Source organism: Stomoxys calcitrans, chromosome 5 (genome assembly GCF_963082655.1).
Source record: "Stomoxys calcitrans chromosome 5, idStoCalc2.1, whole genome shotgun sequence".
NCBI classification, from domain to species: Eukaryota; Metazoa; Arthropoda; class Insecta; order Diptera; family Muscidae; genus Stomoxys; species Stomoxys calcitrans.
In genome coordinates this window covers 115,100,655-115,128,162 of record NC_081556.1, presented here as the reverse complement: position 1 = coordinate 115,128,162, position 27,508 = coordinate 115,100,655, and the positions used below count along the sequence as shown (strand labels likewise).

Genomic DNA, 27,508 nt, shown 5'->3' with positions numbered 1-27,508 from the left:
TAAAAGGCGCATTTATTGCCAGATGTCGACGGAATTTGGGACATTGAGTTATGTTGGGCACCTCAAAATATATCTTCAATTTGGCCCAGATCGGTTCAGATTTGGATATAGCTGCCATATAGACCGATATCTCGATATAAGGTTTTGGACCCATAGAAGGCGCATTTATAGTCCGATGTCGACAGAATTTGGACAGTTTGTTATATTAGGGCCATCGCAATTTTTCTTCAATTTGGCCCAGATCGGTCCAGATTTGGATATAGCTGTCATATAGATCGATCTCTCGTTTTTAGGTTTTGGACCCTTAAAAAACACATTTATGATCCGATTTCGGTGAAAATTGACACAGTGACCTATGTTAGGCTTTCATCCGTGACGTTTATGGTTCGGATCGCTCTATATTTGGATATGGCTATCCAATATCATTTTAAGTCGATCTAGCTATGTCCGTCCGTCTGTCGAAAGCACGCTAACTTTCGAAGGAGTAAAGCTAGCCGCTTGAAATTTGCACAAATACTTCTTATAAGTGTAGGTCGGTTGGGATTGTAAGTGGGCTATATAGGTCCATGTTTCGATATAGCTGCCATATAAACCGATCTTGGGTCTTGACTTCTTGAGAGTTTGCGGAGACGAGGAGTAGTTGGAGACGGTCGAGCGTTTGCTGCGCCAATGCCCCGCGAAAGACAAAGACCAATATTTTGTTCTACAAAATTGATCAATGACTTGTACTTATTAGACCTCTCAATATCCGTGTCGAATTTGGACCAAATCGGAACATATTTCGTTAAAGTTGCTATAGGGTCATAGATTATGCATTTTTCACCGGATTTTGACAAAAGGTGGTGCACATATATACTCGAGGTGGTAGGTATCCAAAGGTGGTACGTATAAAGTAATGTCATCAGGCATATATCTGCCTGATCCAACAACTCCCTTTGTGAAGACTTCTTTTTATGTCCACAGTTGATGTAGATGACAATATCTGCAGGGTCTGTGGAGGCACAATGGACCAGAGGTCTCCTGGTGAAGCGGTTGGCAACTACGGTTGGTGGCGCTGATGAAGATGACAATATCTGAATGGTCTGTGGATACGGTCGAGCATCTATTGTACCATTGGCCCGCAATAGAAGAGAGAGGCGCAGGATTATGGGTGAACACATCTTCTCTTCATTAAGCCTATAGTATTTCGATCCCCGAATCATTAAGGACTTCTGTAAGGGCCTGTGATAACTGAGGAGGCGGATTTCTAGTCCGTGAAATTTTTTCCGGTCTCTACGCCGACTTTTCGTTTACATCTCTCTCCCTACCTACTTTTGTCTATCTCACTCTCTCTTTTATCATTTCTTTCTAGGGAGAAAACAATGGATCAGAGGTCTCCTAGTGAAGCGATTGATGCTCAGCGATGGCGGAGAGAAGGCGCAGCATTATTGGTAAGTACCTCTTCTCTTCATTTAGCATTCGACCCACGAGTCATTCTGTAAGGTCCTGGGATGGCTAACGGGGTCTCTTTCAAGTCGGGAAGACTTTGTTAGGTCTCAACGGCGGCTTTGGTTTACCTATATTTTTCTCTAGCTACTTTCGCGTCTCGCACTTATCTCATTTCCTTCAAAGGGGAACATAATGGACCAGAGTTCTCTTCTCTCTTCCTCTTCTCTAGCTACTTTCGCGTCTCTCACTTATCTCATTTCCTTCTAAGGGGAACACAATGGATCAGAGTTCTTCTAGTGAAGCAGTTAGCAACTATGGTTGCCAGGGCTTTTGACGATGACGATATCTGCAGCATCTGTGGAGATGAGGAGAAGTTGGAGACTGTCGAACATCTGCTGTGCCATTATCTCGCGATGTCGGAGTGATGGCGTAGAGTAAATACCTCTTCTCTGAGCTCATTACAGTCTTTCGACCCCCGAATCATTCTGGACTTCTGTATGGCCTCGGGATGACTATTAGGGCGGCTTTCTGGTCGGTGAGACTTTTTTCGATTTCTACGCCGACCTTTCGTTTATCTCTCTCTCTCATTCTCTCTACCGCTGACAACTGCGGTTGCCAGGCGCGTGTCCTTTAACCAAATCTAACCGAACCCTAACCTAGCGTGCTTCCGTCAGACGAACGGACGGACATGTGAAGTCGAGGCTTGTGGGAAGACTCAAGGAGTGTCTCGGACTTTTGGGGTCGTATATCAGATTGTTCTGGGTTCCGGGCCATCAATAGGTGGCGGGTCGGTGCTGGATGTTTGGAATGGAAAATACCTACAACGACAAATGCGCATACCTTGCATGGGCTGGCGTTGAAGGCTCTAGGGTTGCAAAGCCCCTATGGCCGAGGTTCTCTGGAACGCTGTGGTTGGCAGCGTGTCATTTAACCCAACCAAATTCTAACCTTGAATGATTCCGACAGACAAATTAAAACGGTTAACGGTTAAGGACCCTCTCCCTTACACAGATTTTCAGAAGCGCCAGATCTCGCAGATGGGTGGGGCGATTTAATCGAAATTTTGAGTGCTCCCTTTTAGTAACCTTAAACCAAAAATTTGGTATCCAAATTTTGGATGGGGTACCTAAGGAGGCCGCCGCACCGCTAAAACGTACTAAATATGTTTATAGACCAATCACGACAATATGTAAGGTTTTTGAGAGAGGAGAACGAATCTGATATTTAAATGTAGAGTTAAGGCTTTGTAAGGCGTCCCACTCCCAAAATATCCCCAAAATCGGATATATTTACCGACCATGACAAATAGGGCTCAAATAAAATGTATTTCTGAGTAGAACAGGAAATTGATATCCACCTTCGGGATGAAGTTTGTGGGGGTCCTCCCCTTCCCCAAAACACCCCCCAAATAGGACTTATTTACTAACGATGGCAATATGGGGCTCAAATAAAAGATTTTTGAGAGTATTATACGAATCTGATATCCAAATGTGGAACCAAGTGTTTGGGGGGTGGGGCGGGAGTGCTCCTACCTCAAAACAAAAATAGGGGGTGCCTCATCCCATATACTCCCTTTAAACCAGCGGCAATATGGGGTTCAAACCAATTACATTTGAGAGTAGAACACGATGCTAATATTTTTTTAGGACTTAGTGTTTGGAGGGCCAAAACACCCCTAAATCGTACATATTTACCGAACATGGCAACATGGGGCTCACATCAAAGGTATTGGCGAGTAGAGCACGAACTTCAAACTCAATTTCGGTAACACGTTTCTTACCACCCTCTAAACCCACAAATGGGAAGGCCCCCACTCATGAAATCCCCATGAGCATATCGAGCTCAAATAAAGTCTTTTTAGAATGGAGTACATCTATCATCCAAACTTAAATGACCCTAAACCAAGCATCATCATAGACCAATGAAAATCATATGGGATTCAAATGAACGCATTTATTTATATTATTATACTGTTAGTCAAGCGACATACATATACCATTTTCGTGACATGATATTTCATTAAAAGCTCTTTAATTATGGAAACTAAATATTTAAAGGATAATTTTGTTCCAAATATAGCAAAAGAGGCGCAGCGAAGCGGGCTGAGCTAGTTTTCCATATAAATATGCCTGGCAAAATATTTCCAAATCTCATCGCCAAATCATAGGTGTTACCAAATTTAATGCATATCTTCATACTAACTGAAGCATAAAAGTGTTTATTTCGATGTCATACGCAATGGCCATGCTAAAATCAAAATATTAAACTTTGGACGGAATATTTGGGAAAATTTCAAAATGTGCACAAAATTTACATTTTGTGAAATCAAAATCCAAATTGAGGTTATCATAAAACCAAACCCAATAAAGATATGCAAATTTTTGCACATTTTACCCATGAACAATTCACTAAGGAACAGGGGCAAACTTCTCACATATCAATGAGTGCAGTCCGATTCAGGTTTACGCTCAATGATAAGTGGCCTCCTTTTATAGCCGAGTCCGAACGGTGAGAAGAAGTTTTACGTGGCATAGTACCTCACATATGTTGCCAGCATTAGGAGGGGGAAACCACCGCTGAAAATTTTTCTGATAGTCTCGCCAGGATTCGAACCCAGGCGTTAAGCGTCGTCGGCGGACATGCTAACCTCTGAGCTACGGTGGCCTCCCAGATATAGTTCTAGTTTTTCAGCGTTTTGGAGATGAACATATCCTCAAAAAAAAAGGAATAAATTTTGGTCAAATTACTTGCCGAAAGTAACCAAAATCCCTAAAATAGGGAACGATGTTAGCAAAACCGTTTTTTTTTTTTTAGTAAAATGGCTCAAGGAGGGCTCAAAAATTGTTTGCACGTATTAAGGCACCACTTAAGTTATCAAATTGGGATTTTCATCTCGGCGTTTTGAGAACTCGAATTATTTTTCCAATTTTTTCATAAAAGAACTCCAATATTGTACTCCACATATCTGCTACTGAAATCAACACAAATTATAGCTCTCTTAACAGAAGCAAAATCGACTTGTTTCACAAATTTTTACATGTAACTCTCATAACTTTTGACTGATGAATCGAAACTTGACATGTATTGATGTAAAACTATAGCTAATTTCATTAGCTATCAAAATTCATTTCTTTAGAGGGTTTCAAGCACTCGCCAGCAAATAGAGGTCCCTAAATATGTCTATGACAGTTCGAACAAGATTTTAAGAGCCGAGGTGACCAACGTTGAAGTCCCACCAATGCGCCCTCAGGCCTTTCTAGTTTCTAAAAATGTGCACAAAATGTGTTTACTGCCTCAGTTATAACCACTCAAATTTCTTGTAGATACGTATCTTTATTCGTTCAAAAATGGCCGACTTATATCCTCTAGCTATTATTTATTTATTTTATTTCCATCCCACTGTGCCTCGTATTAACCACAAGCTGTGTGTATGTAGGTTTACATATCGACTTCAAATGATTTGCTTTCCTTTAAAAACAGTTTTTGTTCATCGCTTCCCTATTGGAACTTTTCAAAAAAGGTTAGTACGCAATGCATTTTCGCCCCATGCGCCCCATTTTCAAATCTCTTGACTATTGTATGCACCAATAGTGTTCACAATCATGCGTATCTCAATATGAACTAATATCAAATAGTTTTGCGTTGCTATTTACGCATTGGAATGGTTTCCAGAACTCAAATGAAAGGAAACAAAACTGTTACACACGCATGTAGTGCCAGACACCACTGGAAGTTGACTAACTCATAAATCTTCTCTTCTAATTTGTTTGTTGTTATATCTCTGTTTTTTTTTCCAGCCAGAAAGTGGGATTCCCTTTTCGATGTTGCCCGAATAAGGATAATGTGAGGTCATACCAATGAAGTACATACGTATTGTTGAAAAATTAAGGCTGTATTGGTGAAGACTTCATTACACATTGAGTTTGTTTTGCGAAAAAGTTCTATAAGAACTACTACAATGTGAAATTTTACATTTCTTGTTAAATTGTATGATTGGCACTTGCACATACATAGCGTATACCCAATAACCACTATACACACACACAGCCACACTTGGTGCATTGGCCTGGGTGACGTATGAGCATTTTGCCAATTAACACATAATAAGTATACGCATAGATGTCTAAAGACTAATGAACCACACACATATACACAATAATTGGCAATTTAAATAATTTGGGACCAAATGAGATATAACTGATGTGGGTTCATAATGGCGCATTTGTCACCAGATTTTTGCAAAATGTTTTTTATACATTCCCACCACGGTTATTCAAAGTTCAAGACGGACGAACTTATTATCTTTCTACATGATTTAGTTTTTTGTTGTTGTGTTTGGTTCTGGTTGAGCTGTAGCTCTCTCAGGAAGAATTACTAGATACGCCAATGGAGATCTGTAACGTCGACCAATAAGGCCAGGCTAAGGTCGGGCAAAGCCGACCCTACACCACAAAGGGTATGCGGGCTAAACTATTAAAGTTAAATTTTGCCAACATTTTAATTTTTACCAAAATCTAAGCAAAATTTTCAGTAGATTGGTCTATAAATGGGCTTGGAAAGGACCAAAAATAGATAGATACGAATAAAACCAAGCCAGTTTACTTTTCCAAGATTGTTCTTATTTGCAAATGGCATCTTCTTTCCATTTAAAAACGTTTTTCCACAAAAAAAAAGACCTTCTTATGTTAACCACCAGTGATCTGAAAAGTCATAAGAGAAGCCTTCGGTATGGTAAGTTAAGGTTCAAGTGGCAATCAGCAATCAGACTCACTTAGGCGTTTTCGTCTATTGTGATACCACAGAAACAGTAGAAGAGTGGTATCTTGTAGTTCCTACCCTTGAACCATCCATATCGCTTAAAAGAGCCCAACAACTTACGAATGTGCACATTCGCTATATCCGACAAGTTCTCACAGAAATAAGAACATAAAGTGGAAATCCTTCTGACTGCTAGTGCGTGACACATACACACACCCCATATGTTCTATGGTCCCATTTTCCTCGACATCCTCACAGCTTGTGCAAAAGTTGTTATTTGCTTCCTTCAGTCTGTCAGCATATTTTCCGATCAGAAAATGACCTGTTATGATGAAGGAATGACCAAGATGAATGTTGCAGCCAGTGACAGCAAGCTGTAGACCTCTTCAAGTCGAGATTGGGCCACATAATTTTGGAGTGTTCACCACTCCCCCTTTGTGGCCGTCTGTCATTCGATGCCCTTCGGGCCTGATCCTGAAAAACTAGATTACATATCGCTAGAGGCATATTCCCCTGGAAAGTGTCAGATTGTTCCGAGTCTCACAAGCTAGTCTGCTTACAATTTTCTGAAATATCTCTGTGCACTCAGAACAGGTGAATTTTCTACGGTTCTCCCATTATCTGCGACAGTCGAGGGGGGTTTTTGAATTTAGAAATATGTTCTTCAGGGATTTGATAGCTGCCTGGCTGTCTGAAAAGATATTTATGCTAATTGTCGTTATGACATTATATCTTCAATATTCGAAGGCCACCGTAGCGTAGAGATTAGCATGTCCGCTTATGATGGTGAACGTCTGGATTCGAATCCTGGCGAGAATATTTGGTTATCCCCTACTAATGCTGACAACATTTGTGATGTACCTTGCCATGTAAAAGCTTCTCCCAAGGGAGATGTCGCACTGCGGAAACGCGTTGTTCTCGGCTATAAAAAAGGAGGCCCCCTTTAATTGATCTTATGCTAGATTCGGACAGCACTCATTGATATGGGAGAAGTTAGCTTTTGTTCCTTAAGGGAATGCTCATGTGCAAATTTTCATTTGCATTTCAGCCATTCCAACACTTCTTTGATTGCAAGGATCTCCGCTTGATACCCATATAGGGGTAGGCTTCTCGATATGATTCAATATAAAAATTTACTTTGTGCCCCTCCATCCCACATGTATATACCACTTGCTGATACAAGCAGAGTATATAGCCCTAAGCCAAGTAGCCAACGTGTGGCACACAGCTTGTACATCATCAGCGACTTAAAGGAGCCGAAACTTTTTATCTCCCAAAAGGATTTTCTATTCAGACACAAGCTCAATAGCCTCTGAAGCATGTATACTTATGACAACCTCTTCTTGCCCCACTTGGTCCATTGCAGAATTGTCCGGGAAATATGTATCAACGAGTAGTTCTAATGCTTCCTCACTGGACATTGTCCATACATTCTCTCACTTGTGAATATACCCCACCGCAATAGGTCTCGAGGACTTCCTTAGTCTAGAGGCCTGAGATGTATCCTCCACAGAGCTGCAGAATTCCACCCAGGGTTTTTTCTGAGCCTTTTTCAGCTCTCCCTTGTATTTTCTCATATCCCAATCGTGTTGTGCCCCTGTGGCTTTCGCCTTGTTGAAGAGTTTTCTGCATCGCTTCCTTAGACCAACCAGGGTCCACCATGGCGTTCACTGTTTACCCCTTAACTTGGCACTAGGATATGCTGTCACAAGCAAGTCCTGCTGGGCTTACGTGATTCGCTCATGTCTATATCCTCCGCAGTCACTCTCTGTGTCGGCCATTATCCGCACCCATGAGTAGTTTAAATCCGGGAATACTTAGTTCACTAATGAGGACCACGCCCACTAGGGCACTGAAGACTGTTCTAGATATCCGACCGATTGACATATAGATTAGGTGTAAGGAACCCACTGCGGATATGAGCCTTCAGACGATAGGAGAATGGATTGAGGTTGGGAGCAGCTCTGAGGATGGCACAATCCGCATCGTTTGGGTGCCGGGCCATAACAGAGTAAGGGGGAATGAAATGGCAAACGATTTGGCAATGAAGGCAAGAGGTCTGCCGTCAATAAACTTGGTTAACCCGAAGCCTTTCGGGTCGACGCAGTGCGATTTAAGGGTGTTGGCGACAAACGCTGTGGATCAGCGAAACTGTCGGTAGGACGGGGAAAATTCTATAGGATGATCCGGATCGTGAGAGGATGAAGGAAGCAAGCTGTAGATCAGTATAGCTTTTGGTATCATAACGGGACACATAGGACTACGAGCTCACTTTTGCAAAATCCGTGCGACAGGTGATAGCATGTGTAGGTCATGTGGGGAAGATGATGAGACATTGAAGGATTTCCTATGTCATAGCCCAGCTTTCACGGCTAAAAGACACCGGCACTTATGTGGGGCCACAATACCACACATGAACCAACTTGGGGGATAGGTATGGAAAACAATTAAGGATTTTGTAAATAGCACCGAATTAAGAACTTAAATTTTTCTTTTTCCTGGTTACTTTTTAGTATTAAGAGCCCACAAAAAGCCGATTACTGGCTTAGATGTATGTCCATAGTGGCATGGGGCGGATTAATATCCGCACCCTCTTTTCAACCTATCCTAACCTAAATGACTTGGCAAATAGTTGAGCTAAGTATCCAGGAAAAGGGAAAGCCATGTTCGTAGCACATAAAAATTGCAATTTCTTTGTTTACTATCGCCCTTTGAAAATGCTTTGCCATTTATTGCATCTGTCCTGCATTTGAACACTCCCACATTGGATGGCAACAGTTTTATTGCTTGCCTTGACTTTCGAGTATGAAGAATGAGGTAATGTCATTGAATATTCTTTTAAATGAGCTAACTGAAAAGTGTAAGACTTTAGGTTGATGCAAGCAGTAGTAAGGAAGTTTGTTAAATATTTGACAAATATGGAAAAGCCAAAAATAACTCAATGTGCCAGCAAATTCACGTTATAAGTATGCTTTTTATGTGGCCAAGAGCTTAAATCGGGAGACCACTATATACGGCAGCTAAATCCAAATAAGACTTATAGACTTCACCGCGGCAAAAATCGTGGTAGTTAGCAGCACTAGATTCACCATGGTTGTCTCCATGTCAAGAAGTAAGGAAACAAATTGATCTCGTTGTAATAGACGGAAGGTATTCATCCTGTAATTTAGATGTACTATCGATTCGAGAAACGAACATAGATCACTACATTGTTACAACAAAGGTTCGCACCGGTTTGAGCGCAGCGAGAAAAGTACAATCTAGTACTGCATGAAAGCTGGGCATTGAAAAGCTAGACTGACCTAAATGCTTGACGAAAGCACTCCTTGTCCCGATGATATAACAGCGCAGTGGCAAACCATTGGTACTTGGGTACCAGCGATACTTGGGTACCAAAAGCTTCCTCCAAGAAACCCATGAAACTAAGAGTGTCGAAATGCTTTTGAAGCCAATAATGCGTCATGCAGAGCTGCCCTGCAATCAGTAGCAACACATCAGATAATGGGCGGGGTCGGGAGAAAAGGAGAGAGTATAAACCAAAGAACTCTAGGGTGACCTGTCATAGCACCCAAGGGACATAACGCCCAGGGACATAGCGACCAAAACCATTTTTGGGTGTTATGACCTACACTGATGCGGTCATAACGCTCAAAATTTATTTGGGCATTATGGCTGCCCAAAAATCGGTCAGAATTCCAATTGGACAGTGACCAGTCATGACAGACCCAATGAATGAGACGTCTGTTCTAGCCAGTGGCAGCAACTACCGCTTTGCTATCACTGGCTAGAATAGACGTCTTAGTCATTGGGTCCTTCATGACTGGTCACTGTCCAATTAGCATTCTGACCGATTTTTGTGCGGTCTTTAAGTCTAGAACCTCTTTAAGTCTGTTTTGAAATGCTCACAGCCCCCTCTTTGTGACCATCTAGATTCGTTGCCCTTCGGGCCTGATCCTGAAAGCTTAGCTTACATGTCGCTAGAGGCATACCCACAGATTCCTGTTTCCCTGGAATGTGCAGGGTAGTTCCTAGTCTCGCAAGTTCGTCCACCTTACAATTCCCTGGAATGTCTATTTTGGCTCGGCACACAGAACAAGTGAATTTCGGTCATCTAGTTTGGAACCATCCGTATAGTCATTTCTGTTACCAGGGATATGGTAGTTCCAATCGATTCTATCAGGAATAGTGGTACAGTATCTTTTATCAAATAGCGGCATAGGCAGTCTGTAATCCACACTGCCTGGAACATCGATAATTGTATCAAAGATAACACAGTGTCCATAGCCACATGACCAAAGAGAAAACTACCTTAGCCGACAGTGGTCGCAGCAATTTGTCTAGCCACAATGTCCAGAGGCATAACATGTAGCATTATATTCAGTCCATCAGATGGTGTCATCCTCAGTGCGGCTGTAATACACAAACAAGCCATCTTTCGGATCCGGTTGAGTATTGAATAGCAGGTGGACTTTTGAGGCGTCGTCCACCAGAGCACAACACCATATAGCGTTATAGGTCTGACAACTGCAGTATATACCCAAGGTCTAAACCCCAATTTTTGGCAATGGCTCTCTTGCATGGTAAGAGTTGCCTTCCTTGCCCTTTCCAAGATGTTGGATTCGAAGTTCAATTTCCTGACCAGCAAAACACCCAGATATTTTGTGCTTTCTGTATATGGAACTTTCTCTCCTCCCAAGCAGACAGGTTCCACTGTAGGAAACTTGTATCTCCTGCTAGACAGAACTACTTCTGTCTTGCACGGATGTACGCCTGGATCACTTCGGGTAGCCCACTTCACTATTGCATGTAGAGCTTCCTGAAGTATATCTCTAACAGTGCTGGGAAACTTTACTCTAACCGCAATTGCCACGTGACGCAGTGGGCGAAAATCGAACAAATTTTTTTGGAAAATCAGACCATAAATAAAGATTTAGCTTCCCTAACGAAATACCGAGGTTACCAACTTTAGGGGCCTGCTAAAAGGCGTCCGGAAAACTTAGGGCCTTGAAATTTTGCACACGATCTCACACCTCAGCTCTAACCAAAGATATTTCTACCCGTTCTCGCACTGCATACTTTTTACTAGTTTTTTTCGATTTAACCCCACTTTTAGCATTTTTCTTCTAGAGACAATAGCATATTTTTAATGGCTATGTTCCAAACTAGAGGAGTCAGTAGACCTCCTTGAGGTGTTCCTCTGCTGACCCGTCTTTTTAGATCCATGGATCCCAAGCCTGCCGGAATGCATCTTTTAGAAAGTATGTTATTAATGAACTTTCTTACGGTAGAGTTGATTCCTAGAAACTCCAACTCCTTCATGATTGACGTCGGTTTCGCATTATTGAAAGCACCTTCAATGTCTAGAAATGCTACCATTGTATATTCATTGACAGCAAGATAACTTTCTATGTAACCGACTAGGTTGTGAAGGGCTGTTTCAGTAGATTTGCCTTTACCATATGCATGCTGCTGCCGTAGTGACAAGCAATCTCTAGGGATCTTTGCTCTAAGATATGTTTCTACCAACCTCTCTTACAGTCTTCGGCATGAAGGATGCTAGACAAATTGGACGAAAATTTTTCTCCTTTGTTTGTTAGGGGTTTCCTGCTTTCGGAATGAAAATTACCTTTGTGTCCCTCCATCCCACAGGAATATCACAGCACAGTATATCTCCCTAAGCCAAGGAATCAGTCTATCAGACAGCTTGTAACTCAACCGGTGATACATCATCAGGGCCTGGCGACTTAAAGGAGTCAAAACTTCTTATCGTCCGGAGGATTTTCGGCTCAGACACAATTTCCCCAATAACCTACGACAAGTGCATACCATTTACAACCTCTTCTCGCGCCACGTTGTCCGTTAGAAAAATTCTCGAGAAATGAGTTTTCTCGCTAGACATTGTCCATACACTGTAATAGGTCTTGAGGGCTGAATCTTTCTTGGTCTAGAAGCCTAAAATGTATGCTCCACGGAGCTGCAGAACTCTACCCAGGATTTGTTCTAAGCCTTTTTCAGCTTGCCCTTATATTTTCTTAGCTTAATCTTATAAATGACCCAATCGTGTGGTGCTCTTGTGGCTTTCGTTCTGTTGTCATTTAGGGCCTTCGCTACCCGCTTGACCATTATGTCTATATTTTCCGCGGTTTCCACTTCCTTTTATCCATTCTAATCCGTAATAGAATGCTCATAGCCAAATTTTTTACATAAATAGAATGAAAACCATTTTGCCATAACTGAATGCAGACTACTGTGTCGGCCATTTTCTGCACCCATGAGTAGTTCAAATCCGGGAATACTTAGTTCACGAAAGAGGACCACGCCCACTAGGATACTGGAGACTGTTCTAGATATCCTTCCCATTGACATATAGATTAGATGTAAGGCAGCGGCTATGAGACTTAAGACGATAGGAGAATGGATTGAGGATGAGAGCAACTCATACCATCGCGGTATAATCCAGGCTACGATAGGGAACCTAGAAAGAAAGGGAATAGGTTTCCAATCGGATACCTGTGACGACACTTGAGACCAAGTGCGAGGCACTGCTGTCATCGGCACTGTCTTGGACTGACAGAACCTAGTACTGCCACCTCGAAGATCATGTTAAACGGATTCATCAAGAGCTAGAGGACAGAGTGGGCCTGGGGGTTGAAGTTACTTATTACAACCTTCTCTTCAAAAACGTTGATTCTGTGTGATATTGTTGTGCCTTCCCCTCCTGAACCTTAAGCACAAACATTCAGTCAGGTTTGTACTACACTAAAAAATACCACTCACTTGATTGATTCCAACACCATTCTGATCGGTCAATAGCCCTATATGGGGTGGTTTTCGCAATAAGTCTTCCTCCCAGACACAAAATTTACTATCATATTTGTACTCTTCTCTAATAGGAGTCCACCGTAGCGCAGAGGTTAGCATGTCCGCCTATGACGCTGAATGCCTGGATTCGAATCCTGGCGAGACCATCAGAAAAAATTTTCAGCGGTGGTTTTCCCCTCCTAATGCTGGCAACATTTGTGAGGTACTATGCCATGTAAAACATCTCCGAGTGCCTATGATGCTCGATATGACAGGGCGAGTTATTGGCGCTTTTAAATTACCCATGGCCACCCCGTCACCTCCACATGAAAATGAGTCCTTAACAACAACATAACATTTATTTGACACCCATAATATTACAAGCATTCAATATGACTCTTATCGCGGGTTTTGAGATTGGGATGGACCTCAGATATCTAGAACCAAAATTTACTATCGGATTCGTATGTACATTCCAAACATGTAGAATTTTTTTAAACCTCAATTGTATTTAGCAGGGAACATCCCGGCATGTAACGTATACGCAACATAAAAACACAAATATTAAGTATACGCCAAATAGGCTTTAACAATAAGACCAGTTAACATTTCGCTATAACTTTATTTGGTAAAGAAGACAAGCTTACATTTTGATTAAATCGCTTAAAGCCTTTATGTATATATCAACAATAGTTTAAACATTAAATGCCTTCATAAATTAATATTACTACCTATATATAAATGGAGAGGTTTAGTAAATTATTGCATATCACTTATTACATAAAAGTACTATGTGTCAGCGGCGAAAAGTAAAATATTTGCTATTTTTTTAATATATATTTCCAAACTTTAATATCATACTTCAAGTCAGTACTTAAACATCACCACCTTGGACGTAGCGAACCTGATTGACTGTACTGCTCCTTAAGGCAAGTTGTTCGGATTGGTCTTGGTTATCACGCATACGGCGATAATGTATGTAGATAGGTGTAAACAGTAAAATTGTAAAAGCTGAAAGAAGAATTATATAATGTAGATAAAATTTTAGAACAAAAATTAATTTGTATAAAGAAAATACATATTCTTAAGAAATTTGTATATATAAAATCAATAAATTGAACAGGAATTTTTTTTGTCAAGTTCTTTCTCCAAGGTTCCTCTTAATAGACAAACACAAAAGTCAAGCATTAAAATTTTTGTGGTGCACATGATCTCTAATTCAGAAATAGGTTAATATGGTAACTCTATCAGGTCATAGACTGTTTCTGATCATTTTTGGTTTGGATGTTGCACAGTTGGAGAAAATCGAAAAAAAAAACTAGTAAAAATATGGCGTGGAGTGGCGAAAGCTGAGATTTTAGTAAGATCGTTTGAAAACTGTCAAGGCCCGAGGTTGTCCGGGGGCTTTATGGCAGGCCCCTAAAGTAAGTCACCTCAGTGTTTCAAAAATATGTTGGGACCGCTAAATCTTCGCTTAGGGTTGGATTTTCATTTTTTTTTCTTTGCTGGATAGTGCTTAAAGATCTTTACAAAAAAGTCCGGTCGGTTTATATGGGAGCTATATCCAAATCTGGACCTATATAGCCCGATATAGCAATCCCTAACGACATACGTCAATATTAGGTTAGGTTTAAGTGGCAGTCTGTCATCAGACTCATATAAACGTTTTCGTCCATTGTGATACCACAGGAACGGAAGAAGGAAGATGTCTTCTAACCGTCTTCTAAGATGTCTTCAATCTTCGTAATGACATTATATCTTAGCCATTCTACCACTTCTTTAATTGCAAGGATCTCCGCTTGATACACACTGCAGTGGTTGGGTAACCTTTTCGATATGACCAGTTCTAGATCTTTAGAGTACACACCAAAGCTCAGCTGGTCGTTTAGTTTGGAAACATCCGTATAGAAGTCTATGCAACTTTTGTTACCAGGGATATCGTAGTTCCAATCGGTTCTATCAAGAATAGTGGTAAAGTACACTGCATGGAACATCCCATATTGTATCAAGGATAACACAGTGTCCGTAGCGGCCACATGACCACATGAGCAATGAGAAAGCTCCCTTAACCTCACGGCAGTGATCGCTGCAATTTGTCTAGCCAGAATGTCCAGAGGCATAAGATGTAGATGTAGCATAGGTGGACTTTTGAAGTGTCGTCCACCAGACCACAACACCATATAGCATTATAGGTCTGACAACTGCAGTATATACCCAATGCATGCCACGCGGTCTAAACGCCAAACTTTTGCCAATCTCTTGCAAGTGTATAGGCCAAGTGTTGTCTTCCTTGCCTTTCCAAAATGTTGAATTTGAAGTTAAATTTTCTGTCCAGCAAAATACACTTGTTGCGCTTTCTGTAATTAGAACATTCTCTCCTCCCAAGGAAACAGGTTCCACTGTAGGCAACTTGTATCTTCTGCTGAAAAGAACTACTACTGTATGTATAAAAAATTCAGATTCTGAAATCATCTTTGCCTGCAAGGAGTATTTTGGATATTTCTGTTGAAAATTTCAGGTTTCATTCGTGTCTTCCTTAGCACCTGCTTGCCAAATGCACACGATCTCGATAACACTTCAGCTCTAACTATTTCAAAGAGGTATCTCCACCCCTTCTCAAACGGCTTATTTTTTACTCGTTTTTCGATTTTCCCTCACTGTGTGGCGTGCCGCATTGCGACAGCTCTTTGGGGAGAAGTTTTTTCATGGCATATTACCTCAAAAATGTCGCTAGCATTAGGTGGCGATAACCATTGTAGAAAATTTTGTCGGATGTTCTCGCCAGGATTCGAACCCGTTCAGTGTCGTAGGCGGAAATGCCTGCAGCCTTCGTAGCGTAGAGGCTACATCCCAGTCCCAAATAAAGGGTTATTTTTTTATCTATTATTATTTTTTTTTTGGCAACACTGGTTTGAACAACTCACGCTCTTGCACACGGCGTCACATGCCACACAACACTCATAACAATGGGCTTATTGAGAGGCGAGTTCGGTGAGCATTATATTTCAAGTTCGGGATCGGTCAATTGGCCTCCTAGATCGTGCGATTTAACGCCTTAAGACTATTTTTTGTGTGGCTATGTTAAAGATCATATCTACAAAGACAAGCCAGCTTAAATTGACGCATTGAAGCATTTATTCGTGAGATACCGGCCGAAATGTTGAAAAAAAAAATTGGACTAAGCGGATGGACCATTTGAGGCGAAGACATGTTCAATATTTGCATGAAATAATCTTTAAACGTTAATTTTTATGGACCGTACTGTCGATTCAAATAAAATTTTCATGCATTTTTCTGAATTTTACTTGTTTTTGTTTTTTGAAAAACTTTCCTTTTATTTATTTAAATTTCATATTCCCATGGTCAGATAATATATCCTGTTTTGGGATCTTTTGGGGAGAGCTGACCCCTTAGACCTCGGTGATCTACTCCCCAATACCTTTCATTTGAACCCCATATTGCCATGTCGGTAAATATGTCCGGGTTGGGGGGTGTTTTGGAAGGATGCGGTGGCCCCCAGATACTTGACCCTGAAAATGGATGCCTGATTCGTATTCTACTCTCGAATACCTTTAATTTTGGACCAATATTGAACTGGTCGATAAAATGCTCGTTTTGAGGGTGGGTGGTCACACAACAAAGTAGAAACAAAAGTCGTGCTCTACTCTAAAATATCTTTTTTTGAGCCTCATATTGCATTGGTAAGCAAAAAAAAAATAGTTTGGAGCATGATTGGGTGGACCCTCAAAGCCTTGGCCCTGGAGATAGATGTCATATTCGTACTCTTCTCACAAATACCATTTATTTGAGGCCCATATTGCCAAGGTCTGTTTGGAAGGTGATGTGGGGGGTAGGGTGGACTTCAAGAGACTTGATCCCGAACGTGAATATTAATTTCATGCCCTACTCCTAAATATCTTTCATTTGAGCCCCATATTGCCGTGGTCGCTACATATGATCGAATTTGGGGAGTGTTTTGAGGCTGGATAGGCCCCCCCCTCAATTGAATATCATATTCGTTTTATAGTCTCAAGTCCAGTCAATGTGTGTCCCATATTGTACTGATTGGTCTATATAGCTTTTCTGCGGTTTTTGGGAATGCCGGCTTCCCTGTGCACCGAACTCCAAATTTGGTTACTAAAGAGTGATTTTTTAGCTATTATCTCGTTTCGTGTTTTGTTTCACAGTCAAACATCTTCAGTTTGGTCAAGAATTTAACCTTGAATCGTCTTCCGAACGAACAACGCTTGCAAATTTTTGAATTTTATTATCAAAATGCGTGCTCTGTTAAGAAAGTTCATCGCGCGCAAATTGTTTTAAGCGACGAAGCTAATTTATGGCTCAATGGGTTTGTAAATAAGCAGAATTTCCGTTTTTGTGGGAAGATCAGTCAAAAGCGTTGCCAGAGCTACCAATGCACCCAGAAAAAGTCGTAGTTTGGTGCGGTTTATGAGCTGGTGCCATCATTGAATCGTACTTCTTCAAAGGTGATGCGAATTGTAACGTAACTGTGAATGGTGAGCGCTACCGCGAGATGATATCCAACTTTTCTTGACCAAAATACAAGAGCTTGACTCGCTTGACATGTGGTTTCAACAATTGGTGTCACATGCCACACAGCACGCCTAACAATGGACTTTTTGAGAGGCGAGTTCGGTGAACATTTTATTTCACGTTCGGAACCGATCAATTGGCCGCCAAGATTGTGCTATATAACGCCTTTAAACAATTTTTTGTCAATTGACGCATTGGGAAACAACATTGAAGCATCTGTTCGTGAGATACCGGCCGAAATGTTGGAAAGAGTATGCCAAAATTGGACTAAGCGGATGGACCATTTGAGGCGCAGTCACAGTCAACATTTGCTTGGAATAATCCAAATTTTATGTTCTTTTTTTTTAAAAAAACTTTCCTATAGCGTTTAAGAAATCACCCTTTATAAGACACCAAATAAAATTTCGTTCTAATGGTGCCACCCATTTCCGAGATTTGAGGTTTTTCAAAATTGGGGTGGAGGGAAAAGACTATTTTCCTTACGGATCATTCTGCACAATCTGTGAAAATGTGAAGTGAATCGGTTCAGCCGTTTTTGAGTCTATACGAAACATATGAAGAAACAAACGAAGCTAAAACCGGCCCGTTTCTTGCTTACAATGTATCATATATAATTCGCCAGTATAATTTTTGCGGCCGGAATTGTGTGCCACCAGGAGAACCTGGGACTTGCGTTCAAATTTGAATGTGAGTTTAGCACTCTACTTAAAAATATATATCCCTTGATCCCCCTTGTCAGGATTGGACAGATTACCGGTTTGGTTTGTTTTTACAGATATTTGAATCCCATATGGCCATAATCGGCTCCTATTCCAATTTTGGGGAGGATTCAGGGTCATTAGTTGGACCTGACTTTTAATGCCATACTCGCAATCTTATCTCGAATGCTTTTCATTTCAGTCCCATATTGGCATGGCCGTCCAATATGCCTATTTGGGGAAGTTTTTGGCTTGGACGGCCCCCTGCGTACTTGGGCGCAATTTTTAATATGTTATTAGTTCTCTGCAGCCTACAGATCGGTCCACCTTTGATTTTGAGCGATACTTCTGGGGCAGCTTTAGGCTCAGGACAGCGGCTTAGTTACTAGGACCCCCATTTTTTTAAACCATTCTTCCGCTCTAATCCCGAATACCTTTAATTTGAATCCCACAAGTCACCATCGGTACATTTGTGATCTACGCTGTACCTTTGATGCGGTTTTGGGCTCGGTGTGGTCACCTACGTACTTAAACCAAATTTTTACAATCCCATTCGTACTCTACACCCAAATGCTTTTTATTTCAATCCCATATTGTTCGGATTGGTCCACTAGTGATTTTGGGTGGTACGAAACTAGTACAACCCCATCGCATGGTGGAGGGTATAACAATTATCGACAGCAGGAAAATAGCATGTTAAAATCACAGAATCACAATTCTTTGTGTATTTTTATTCATTTTGGTATACTCGTATTTGAAAGGAAACTGCTAACTTACCTGTATATAAAATATCTGATATTAGATTTAAGACAATTTCCCCGGTACTTAGTTCTTGGTTCTCATCCAAGAATGGTCCAAAAATGGTTCCCAACACCATCAGTCCAATGAACAAGAAGTCCGCATAGATGTAGGGTGCCATAAGATTGGGACGGTCCTAGATATGCACACAAATAGAATAAATGTAAGAAAGAGTTCAGAAGTTCAAAAAGTTATCCTGCTATGGAATCTCAATAAGTTAAAGAAATATTAAGAAAAAAACAAATATTATATATCATCAATGCATACACAGACCTTTTATACGATTCTAAAAGAATAATAATTGGGAAAGTTGAAAAATAATTGAGAAAGTTGAATAACAGTTGGGAAAGTTTTAAGGGAAATATTCTTGACGTAAATATCTAGTTCCCAATTCTAAACAGGTGATCGGAAATAGAGGATTTCGTGTGGAATTTTCGCATTACCGAAAAAGCCCCTACCATTGATGCAATGCATTGCACTGTGGTTGGAGGCAGGTATCCTCTGGATTTTCTTTTCCATTGCAATATAACTTCGGAGAAAAAACCCGTCGTCTCAAAAGAGGAACTAAAATATATATACCCTCCACCATGGATCGCTTTTGACACGCTCTGTGAATGACAAGAAGGAGAAAAATCTATAGATACAGATGGACCGTACTTGCCATGACTGTAAAAGCTTGCTAAGTTCGGCCGGGACGAATCTTGCGTAACCATGATGTTGAAAGTCATAACACAAGTTCTTGTTCCAAATTTCAGCCAAATCAGGTGAAAATTAAGGCTTCTAAGGGCTGTAAAAGTCAAATCCGGTAATCAGCTATATCGGTTTATAGACCGCTTCGGATCATACCTGGCATGGATGTCGGAAGTCATAATTTAAGTCTTCATTCCAAATTTCAGCTAAATCGGTTTCCAATTGAGGCTTCTAGGGGCTCAAGAAATCATATCCGGGATCGGTTTATATGGGGGCTACATCTGTTTATAGACTGATTTGGATCATACTTGGCATGGATGTTGAAAGAGAGAGAAAAAAAATAACTCAAGTCTTTGTTCCACATTTCAGCCAAATCGGATGAAAATTGAGGCTTCTAGGGGTTCAAGAAGACAAATCGAGAAATCGGTTTATATGGGGGATATATTCAAATTTGAACCGAAATTGCGCATTAGCAATCCCCAACGACCCACGTCAATATGAAGTATTGGTGCTAATTTTCAAGCGGCTATCTTTACGCGTTCGATTTCTATTGTGATTTCGACAGACAGACGGTTATGGCTAGAATAACGGGACGATCCAGAATAAATATACTTTATGAGGTCGCAGATCTATATTTCGAGGAGTTAGACCAGACTTTGCACAGTTGCTGGAACCTAAAACAAGACATATTTTTCAAAATTCCAGTCAAATAGGATAAGATTTGTTGCCTCTAGAGGGTGAAGAAGTCAAGATCAAAATATGGACCGATTGGCGCCTATTTGCATCTATCTTTATTCCTTTGAAGCTAAGCCTGCTTTCGACAGACAGATAGGCGGACTGAAAGATGGACGGACAGACGGACGCACAGACCTTTGTGGATTGGATTCACAGAAGGACGGACATAGCAAAATCAATTCAGAATGTAGAGAGGATCAATAACATATATACTATGTTGGGTCTCAGATCAATATTTCGATGTGTTATAAACGGAATGGCGAAATCAGTATACCCCCATCCTAGGGCGGAGGGAGTATTATCTGTAGCGTAGTATTATCTGTAGTTATCTATCATCCATTCCTGTCCGACCTCGTTATTGTTCACCTCACTACCCGAAGGTCCCGGCAAGGGCAGAGTACTCGAACCCAGAAAGCCTTTTTCGTCCAACCCTCCAACAGGAATGGCCCTCCTAGTATGTAATTAGTCGCGTCGAATTTTCCGTGCCGCCACGTCGCATCTCCTCCCTTCCGGAAAGCCAAAAATTCAAGGAGCGCCAATAGGTTTCGTCTTGGATAAAATTCTGACCTGTAATTTGTACACAATCAGATAGACAGACAGACAGTGACTGAGACAGTGAAGCAATACTATAATTGACCCGGCAGCCGCAGGATCGCGTATAAGAAATAAAGCATGGGTGATTTTTTTAAATATTATCTTTTTGGCAACACTGATTTAAACAGCTCACGCACGATTCGTGTTTTATTGCGCTGTTAAACATCTTCAGTTTGGTCTATAATTTTACCATGAATAGTTTTGAAAACGAACATCGCTTACACATTATTGAATTTTATTATCAAAATGCGTGCTCTGTTAAGAAAGTTCATCGAGCGCTTATTCCATTGAGCGACGAAACTAATTTTTGTCTCAATGTGAACGTACATAAGCAGAATTGTCGATTTTGAAGTGAAGATCAGCCAGAAGTACTGCAAGAACTACCAATGCATCCAGAAAAAGTCACAGTTTGGTGCGGCTTATGGGCGATGGTATCATTGGACCGAACTTCTTCAAATATGATGCGAATCGTAACGTAACTGTAAATGGTGAGAGCTATCGTGAGATGATATCCAACTTTTTTTTGCTCAAAATGCAAGAGCTTGACTTGCATGACATGTGGTTTGAACCAGACGGTGCCACACGCCACACAACACGCGTAACAATGGATTTATTCGGAGGCGAGTTCGGTGAACGTATTATTTCACGTTCAGGTCCTATTGGCCGCCTAGATCGCTCGACTCGACTCGACTATTTTTTGTGGGGCTATGTTAAAGCTCATGTCTATACAGACAAGCCCGCTTCAATTGACTTATTGGAAGACAACATTGAAACGTTTATTCGTGAGATACTGGCCGAAATGTTGGAAAGAGTATGCCAAATTGGACTTAGCGGATGGACCATTTGAGGTGCAGGTACGGTCAAGATATGCATGAAATAATCAAATAAAGATTTCAAAAAGACTTTCCTTGAGCTTTTAAGAAATCACCCTTTGTATTCTAGATCACCTCACCATTCGGAGTCAATCTAGCCATGTCCGTCCGTCCGTCTATCTAAATCACGATAGCGTCGAACGCGTAAAGCTAGCCGCTTGAAATTTTGCACAGATACTTCTTATTGATGTAGGTCATTGAGGATTGCAAATGGGTCATATCGTCTCAGAATTGGATATAGCTCCCATATAAACTGATCCTCTGATTTGACTTCTTGAGCCCCTAGGAGCCTCAATTTTCATTAGATTTGGCTGAACTTTGGAAAAAAGACTAATGTTGTGACTTCAAGCATCCATGCCAAGTATGATACGAGTCGGTCTATAAACAGATATAGCTCCCATATAAACCGATCCCCGAGTTTGACTTCTTAAGCCCCTAGGAGCCTCAATCCGATTTGGCTGAAATTTGGAACAAAGACTAGTGTTATGAATTATAACGTCCGTGCCAAATACGATCCGAATCGGTCTATATACTGATATAGGCCCCATATAAACCGATGCCCGGATTTGATTTCTTGAGCCCCCAGGAGTCTCAATTTTCATCCGATTTTGCTGAAATTCGGATCAAAGACTGACGTAATGAATTCCAACACCCATGCCAAGTATGATCCGAATCGGTCTATAGACAGGTATAGCCCCCATATAAACCGATCCCCAGATTTGACTTCTTGAGCCCCTAGGAGCCTCAATTTTCAACTGATTTGGCTGAAATTTGGAACAAAGACTAGTGTCATTAATTCCAACCTCCCTGGCAAGTACAATCAAAGTCGGTCTATAAACTGATATAGACCCCATATAAACCGATCCCCGGATTTGGCTTTTTGAGCCTCTGAAAGCCGCAATTTTCAGCCGATTTTGCACGTGAAGTTCTGTTATGACCTCCAACAACTGTGCTAAGTATGGTCCAAATCGGTCAAGAACCTGATATAGTTCCCATATAAACCCATCCCAAGATTTGACTTCTTGAGCCCCTGGAAGCCACAAATTTCATCCGGTTTGGCTGAAATTTTGCATGTGGTGTTCTGTTATGACCTTCAACAACTGTGCCAAGTACGGTTCACATCGGTCTATAACCTTATATAGCTCCTATATAAACCGATCCCCGGATTTGACTTTTTGAGCCTCTGAAAGCCGCAACTTTCAGCCGATTTGGCTGAAATTTTGCACGTGAAGTTCTGTTATGACCTCCAATAATTGTGTTAAGTATGGTCCAAATCGGTCAAGAACCTGATATAGTTCCCATATAAACCCATCCCAAGATTTGACTTCTTGAGCCCCTAGAAGCCTCAATTTTCATCCGATTTGGCTGAAATCTTGCATGTAGTGTTCTATTATGACCTTCAACAACTGTGCATTGTACGGTTCACATCGGTCTATAACCGTATATAGCTCATATATAAACCGATCTCCCGATTTGACTTCTGAGCCTCTGAAAGCCGCAAATTTCAGCCGATTTGGCTGAAATTTTGTACGTGAAGTTCTGTTATGACCTCCAACAACTGTATTAAGTATGGTTCAAATCGGTCAAGAACCTGATGTAGTTCCCATATAAACCCAACCCAAGATTTGACTTCTTGAACCCCTGGACGCCACAAATTTCGTCCGATTTGGTTGAAATTTGGAAAAAAAAACTTTGTTATGACTTTCAACATTCATGCCAATTATGATCCAAATTGGTCCATAAACAGATATAACCCCCATATAAACCGTTCCCCCGATTTGACTTCCTGAGCCCCTAGAATCCTCAATTTTCATCCGATTTCACTAAAATTTGGAAAAAAGACTAGTGTTATGAATTCCAACATACATGCTCAGTACGATTCTAGTCGGTCGCTCTAAACTGATATAGACCCCATATAAACCGATACCCGGTTTTGACTTCTTGATCGCGTGAAAGTCTAAATTTCACCAGATTTGGATGAAATTTGAACTTTCTTATGACTTAGAACATGAGTGCAAAGTTTTATCCGAATCCGTCAATATGGTGATATAGGCTCTCCTAATAGACATTTTCAAAAACTACTGTCGTTTTTTTTTTGTTTTTCGAAACATAGACAAAGAATTTTTTTAATTTAAACCCCGGTTTTTGGAAAAAGGCGGTACATTGATCTTCCTAGCAGGGACCGTTTTAGAGTGTTACGAAATCGAGCACACGCAATGATATGATGAAAGTACCCCTTCCGTTGGAGTGGAAATGAAATAACAAGAGCAACTCAATAACATATGAGGTCCCTTGTCATAAGAAATAGATGTAGCTGAGTTGACAGCGTGCTCGGATTACCTGTGCGTGGATGCGATTCCCATCAGGGCCTGGTCTGTCGCTATTATGGTACCACAATGGGCTAATATTGTCTAGGTGAGTCTGTTTGGTTGGGTAGACTGCTTCTCTTACCCAACCTAATCTATCATTAGAGACCGGATATTTATGCAAAATCAAAATTTTGCCATCTTGTATTTAGCGCAAACGGTAATATTTCATAAAAAATTTAGCCTTCGAAGTTCCCAAGCCGTTATATGTTTACAAGATTGAATCTTATTGGAAAACTAACATCGCTTTTTCCATAAATTAGATTAAAAAATTTCGATTTTGCATAAAATTCCGGACCCTATTTATCATTGAGCAAAAACTTTAATCGAACTGCACTGATTGGAATGAGAAGAGTATCCACTATTAAATAATGGAAGGTACATAAGAACATTTAGAAAAACCCAAGAAGTTTTATCTGAAGTTTTTTATCTGAAAAGGCTTCCTCAGTCAAAGCTGTTGTTTGGTCTATGGAGAGGCCTCCTCACAATGTAGTTGTATCATTGAGCAAAAACTTTAATCGAACTGCGCTCTTTGGAATGAGAAGAGTAACCCCTATTAAATAATGGAGTGTACGTAAAACAATTTTAAAAAAAAACTCAAAAAGTCTTATCTGAAGTTTTTTTATCTGAAAAGGCTTCCTCAGTCAATGCTGTTGTTTGGTCTATGGAGAGGCCTCCTCACAATGAGGTTGTATGCAGCCCATCCTTGTAGTTGAAATAATAGCTATAAGCAAGGCAAATCATCACATCATCTGTTACCATGCCTTTGGGTCTTTTTTTTGTTTTTGTTTTACGCAAGCGAAATGACTACATTGTCTAGGACAATTAAAAAATTGTTTTTACTTAAAGGTTGCAAATAAACTGGCAATGATTTAAAATCCTCTTTTTGAGACTTACCCGCAAAATTCCTATTACCAACAATGCAGCCAACAACAGAACAATAAAACATCCTATACTGAAGGCAATAATTGACATCACATTTACTTCCTCCTTGTCTTTCACTTTGGTGACTTCATCCAGAGTATTGCCGCCATAGATGTCGGTGCCCAAAATTCCCATGGTGGTATTGAAGGTTTTCTTATTTCCATCTTGCGATAAGATGCAGTGCAGCGTTATGATTGTCAACGATGAGATAATAAAAATCACACACACCAGCATTTCAATGATGCCCACAACCAAGCTATAGGTACGGCAATTGCAGCGGCCCATCTTTGTTACTTTGGTATCGCTGCTCTCTATCGAAGGGACTATCGTCAATCTCGTTCAATGGTTGAAATGTCTTTGAACGAAGTCGGTAAACGTTTCGCTTTGTGGAGCAAAGCATCCTAGAAAATTATTGTACTACTCATCTCTCATTCAATAAAATGATAGTCGAAGATTGGTAAGCACACAGTTTCGAGACTCTTTGTCATTTTTTGCTTTGGTCCTGTATTTCGCCTCACCCTTTTACCAACTGTTTTGTCAGCCACAAGTTTTATAGTTTGGTGTGATACTTGCATACGCAGGATGATAGCATCGAATATGAACGAAGATGATTTGGTTTACACTCAAACAAAATGGAAAGTGGGCATACTCACAGACATACGGCTAGAATGATTAAGATTATGCACAATGGGATGAGAATGGAGAAATTCGTTTAAAGGGCATCATTTTATTCTACTTACCAAACTCTGCTAAACCAGCACAAATTAAAGCTTCTAGGAACCGAAATGGGATAGTCAAGAGACTTGTTTATATGGGAGCTGCATCAGTTTATGGTCTAGATTGGACTGTATTTGGCGCAGTTGTTGAAAGTCATAACAGAACACATCATGCAAAATTTCAGCCAAATCGGACAAGTAACGGCTCAAGAAGTCAAAACGGGAGATCGGTTCATATAGGAGCTATATACGGTTATAGACCGATGTGAACCTTACGAGGCACAGTTGTTCAAGGTCATAACAGAACACTACATGCACAATTTCAGCCCAATTGAACGAAATTTGTGGCCTCTAGGGGCTCAAGAAGTTAAATCTTGGGATCGGTTTATATGGGAACTATATCAGGCTATAGACCGATTTGGACCATACTTAAAGCAGTTGTTGGAGGTCATCACAGAACTTCACGTGCAAAATTTCAGCCAAGTCGGATGAAATTTGTGGCTTTCAGAGGCTCAAGAAGTCAAATCTGGAGATCGGTTTATATGGGAGCTATATCAGTTTATTCACTGATTTGAACCGTACTAGTTGTGGGAAGTTGTAACAGAACACTATGTGCAAAATTTCAGCCAAATCGGGCTCAAGAAGTCAAATCTGAAGATCGGTTTATCTGGGAGCTATATCCAAATCTGAACCGATATGACCCATTGGTAATCTCCTACGACCTACATCAATATTAAGCATCAGTGCAAAATTTTAAGCGGTTAGCTTTACGCGTTCGACCGCTATCGTGATTCCGACAGGCGGACGGACGGACATGTTTAGATCGAGTTATGGGGTCGCAGATCATTATTTCGAGGTGTTACATACGGTTAGTGTAGTGTATGTAGGTTAGTATACCCCCATCCTATGGTGGTGGGTATAAAAATTAATTTGTGTTTGTTTGTGTGTCGGTTTGTTTGTTTGTTCCGTATAGACTCAAAAACCGCTGAACCGGTTATCTTGAAATATGCACAGATTGTGTAGATTGGTCTGGAAGGAAACATAGGCTATATAATTTTTTGATATCGGAAAGGGGGCGGACCCTCGCCCTTACCACAAAAGTACTACCCAAAAATAAAAGTGTACCGATCAGGACAATATGGGACTCAAATGAAAGGTATTCGGGAATAGAGTACGAATTTCATATTAAAAATTGGGTCCAAGTAACGGGCGGGCCATCCCAATCCCAAAACACCCTGAAATAAGTTTATTGGACTAGCATGACAATATGGGACTCAAATGACAGGTATTCGGGAGTAGACAACAAATGTAGTCGGAATGAAGGCATATGCTTCCTAATTTGTTGATATCGGAAGGGGGCGGTTCCTCCCCCTTACCCCAAAAACACCACCCAAAATCAAAAGTGCACCGATAAGGACAATATGGATATCAAATTAAAGGTATTGAAGAGTAGTATATGAATATGGTATTAAAAATTGGGTCCAAGTACTCAGAAAGTCGCCCGAACCCCAAAACTTCTAAAAGCAGACAAATTGAACGTCCATATCAATATGGGGCTCAAATGAAATGTATTC

The 27,508-nt window shown here is 40.8% G+C and overlaps 2 protein-coding genes across 2 annotated transcripts in view; one reads left to right on the top strand and one right to left on the bottom strand.

The window, feature by feature from the left end:
• The window catches only part of LOC106092224 (uncharacterized), a 288,892-nt gene that overhangs the window by 190,104 nt on the left and 71,280 nt on the right, over window positions 1-27,508 (top strand). The window contains exon 2 of the mRNA XM_059368586.1: window positions 1,352-1,430. Coding sequence (XP_059224569.1) covers window positions 1,362-1,430 — 69 coding nt within the window. The 5' untranslated portion in view covers window positions 1,352-1,361. The remainder of the gene's footprint in view (window positions 1-1,351; window positions 1,431-27,508) is intronic.
• On the bottom strand, window positions 13,738-25,561 carry LOC106092232 (uncharacterized). The gene is made up of 3 exons (XM_013259023.2): window positions 25,192-25,561; window positions 19,017-19,173; window positions 13,738-13,998 (listed from the first exon to the last, which is right to left on the bottom strand). Exons 1-3 carry the CDS (start codon window positions 25,501-25,503, stop codon window positions 13,862-13,864), a joined length of 606 nt encoding a protein of 201 aa, XP_013114477.1. The 5' UTR covers window positions 25,504-25,561; the 3' UTR covers window positions 13,738-13,861.

What these genes read in the sequence shown, in the direction of transcription:
- LOC106092232 (XM_013259023.2), bottom strand. Translation starts at nt 25,503, where the DNA reads ATGGGCCGCTGCAATTGCCGTACCTATAGCTTGGTTGTGGGCATCATT. An exon ending in TGGTAATAGGAATTTTGCGG is followed by an intron (nt 19,174 to 25,191) that starts GTAAGTCTCAAA and finishes GTGCATATCTAG; the next exon opens with GACCGTCCCAATCTTATGGC. An exon ending in ATCAGATATTTTATATACAG is followed by an intron (nt 13,999 to 19,016) that starts GTAAGTTAGCAG and finishes TTCTTCTTTCAG; the next exon opens with CTTTTACAATTTTACTGTTT.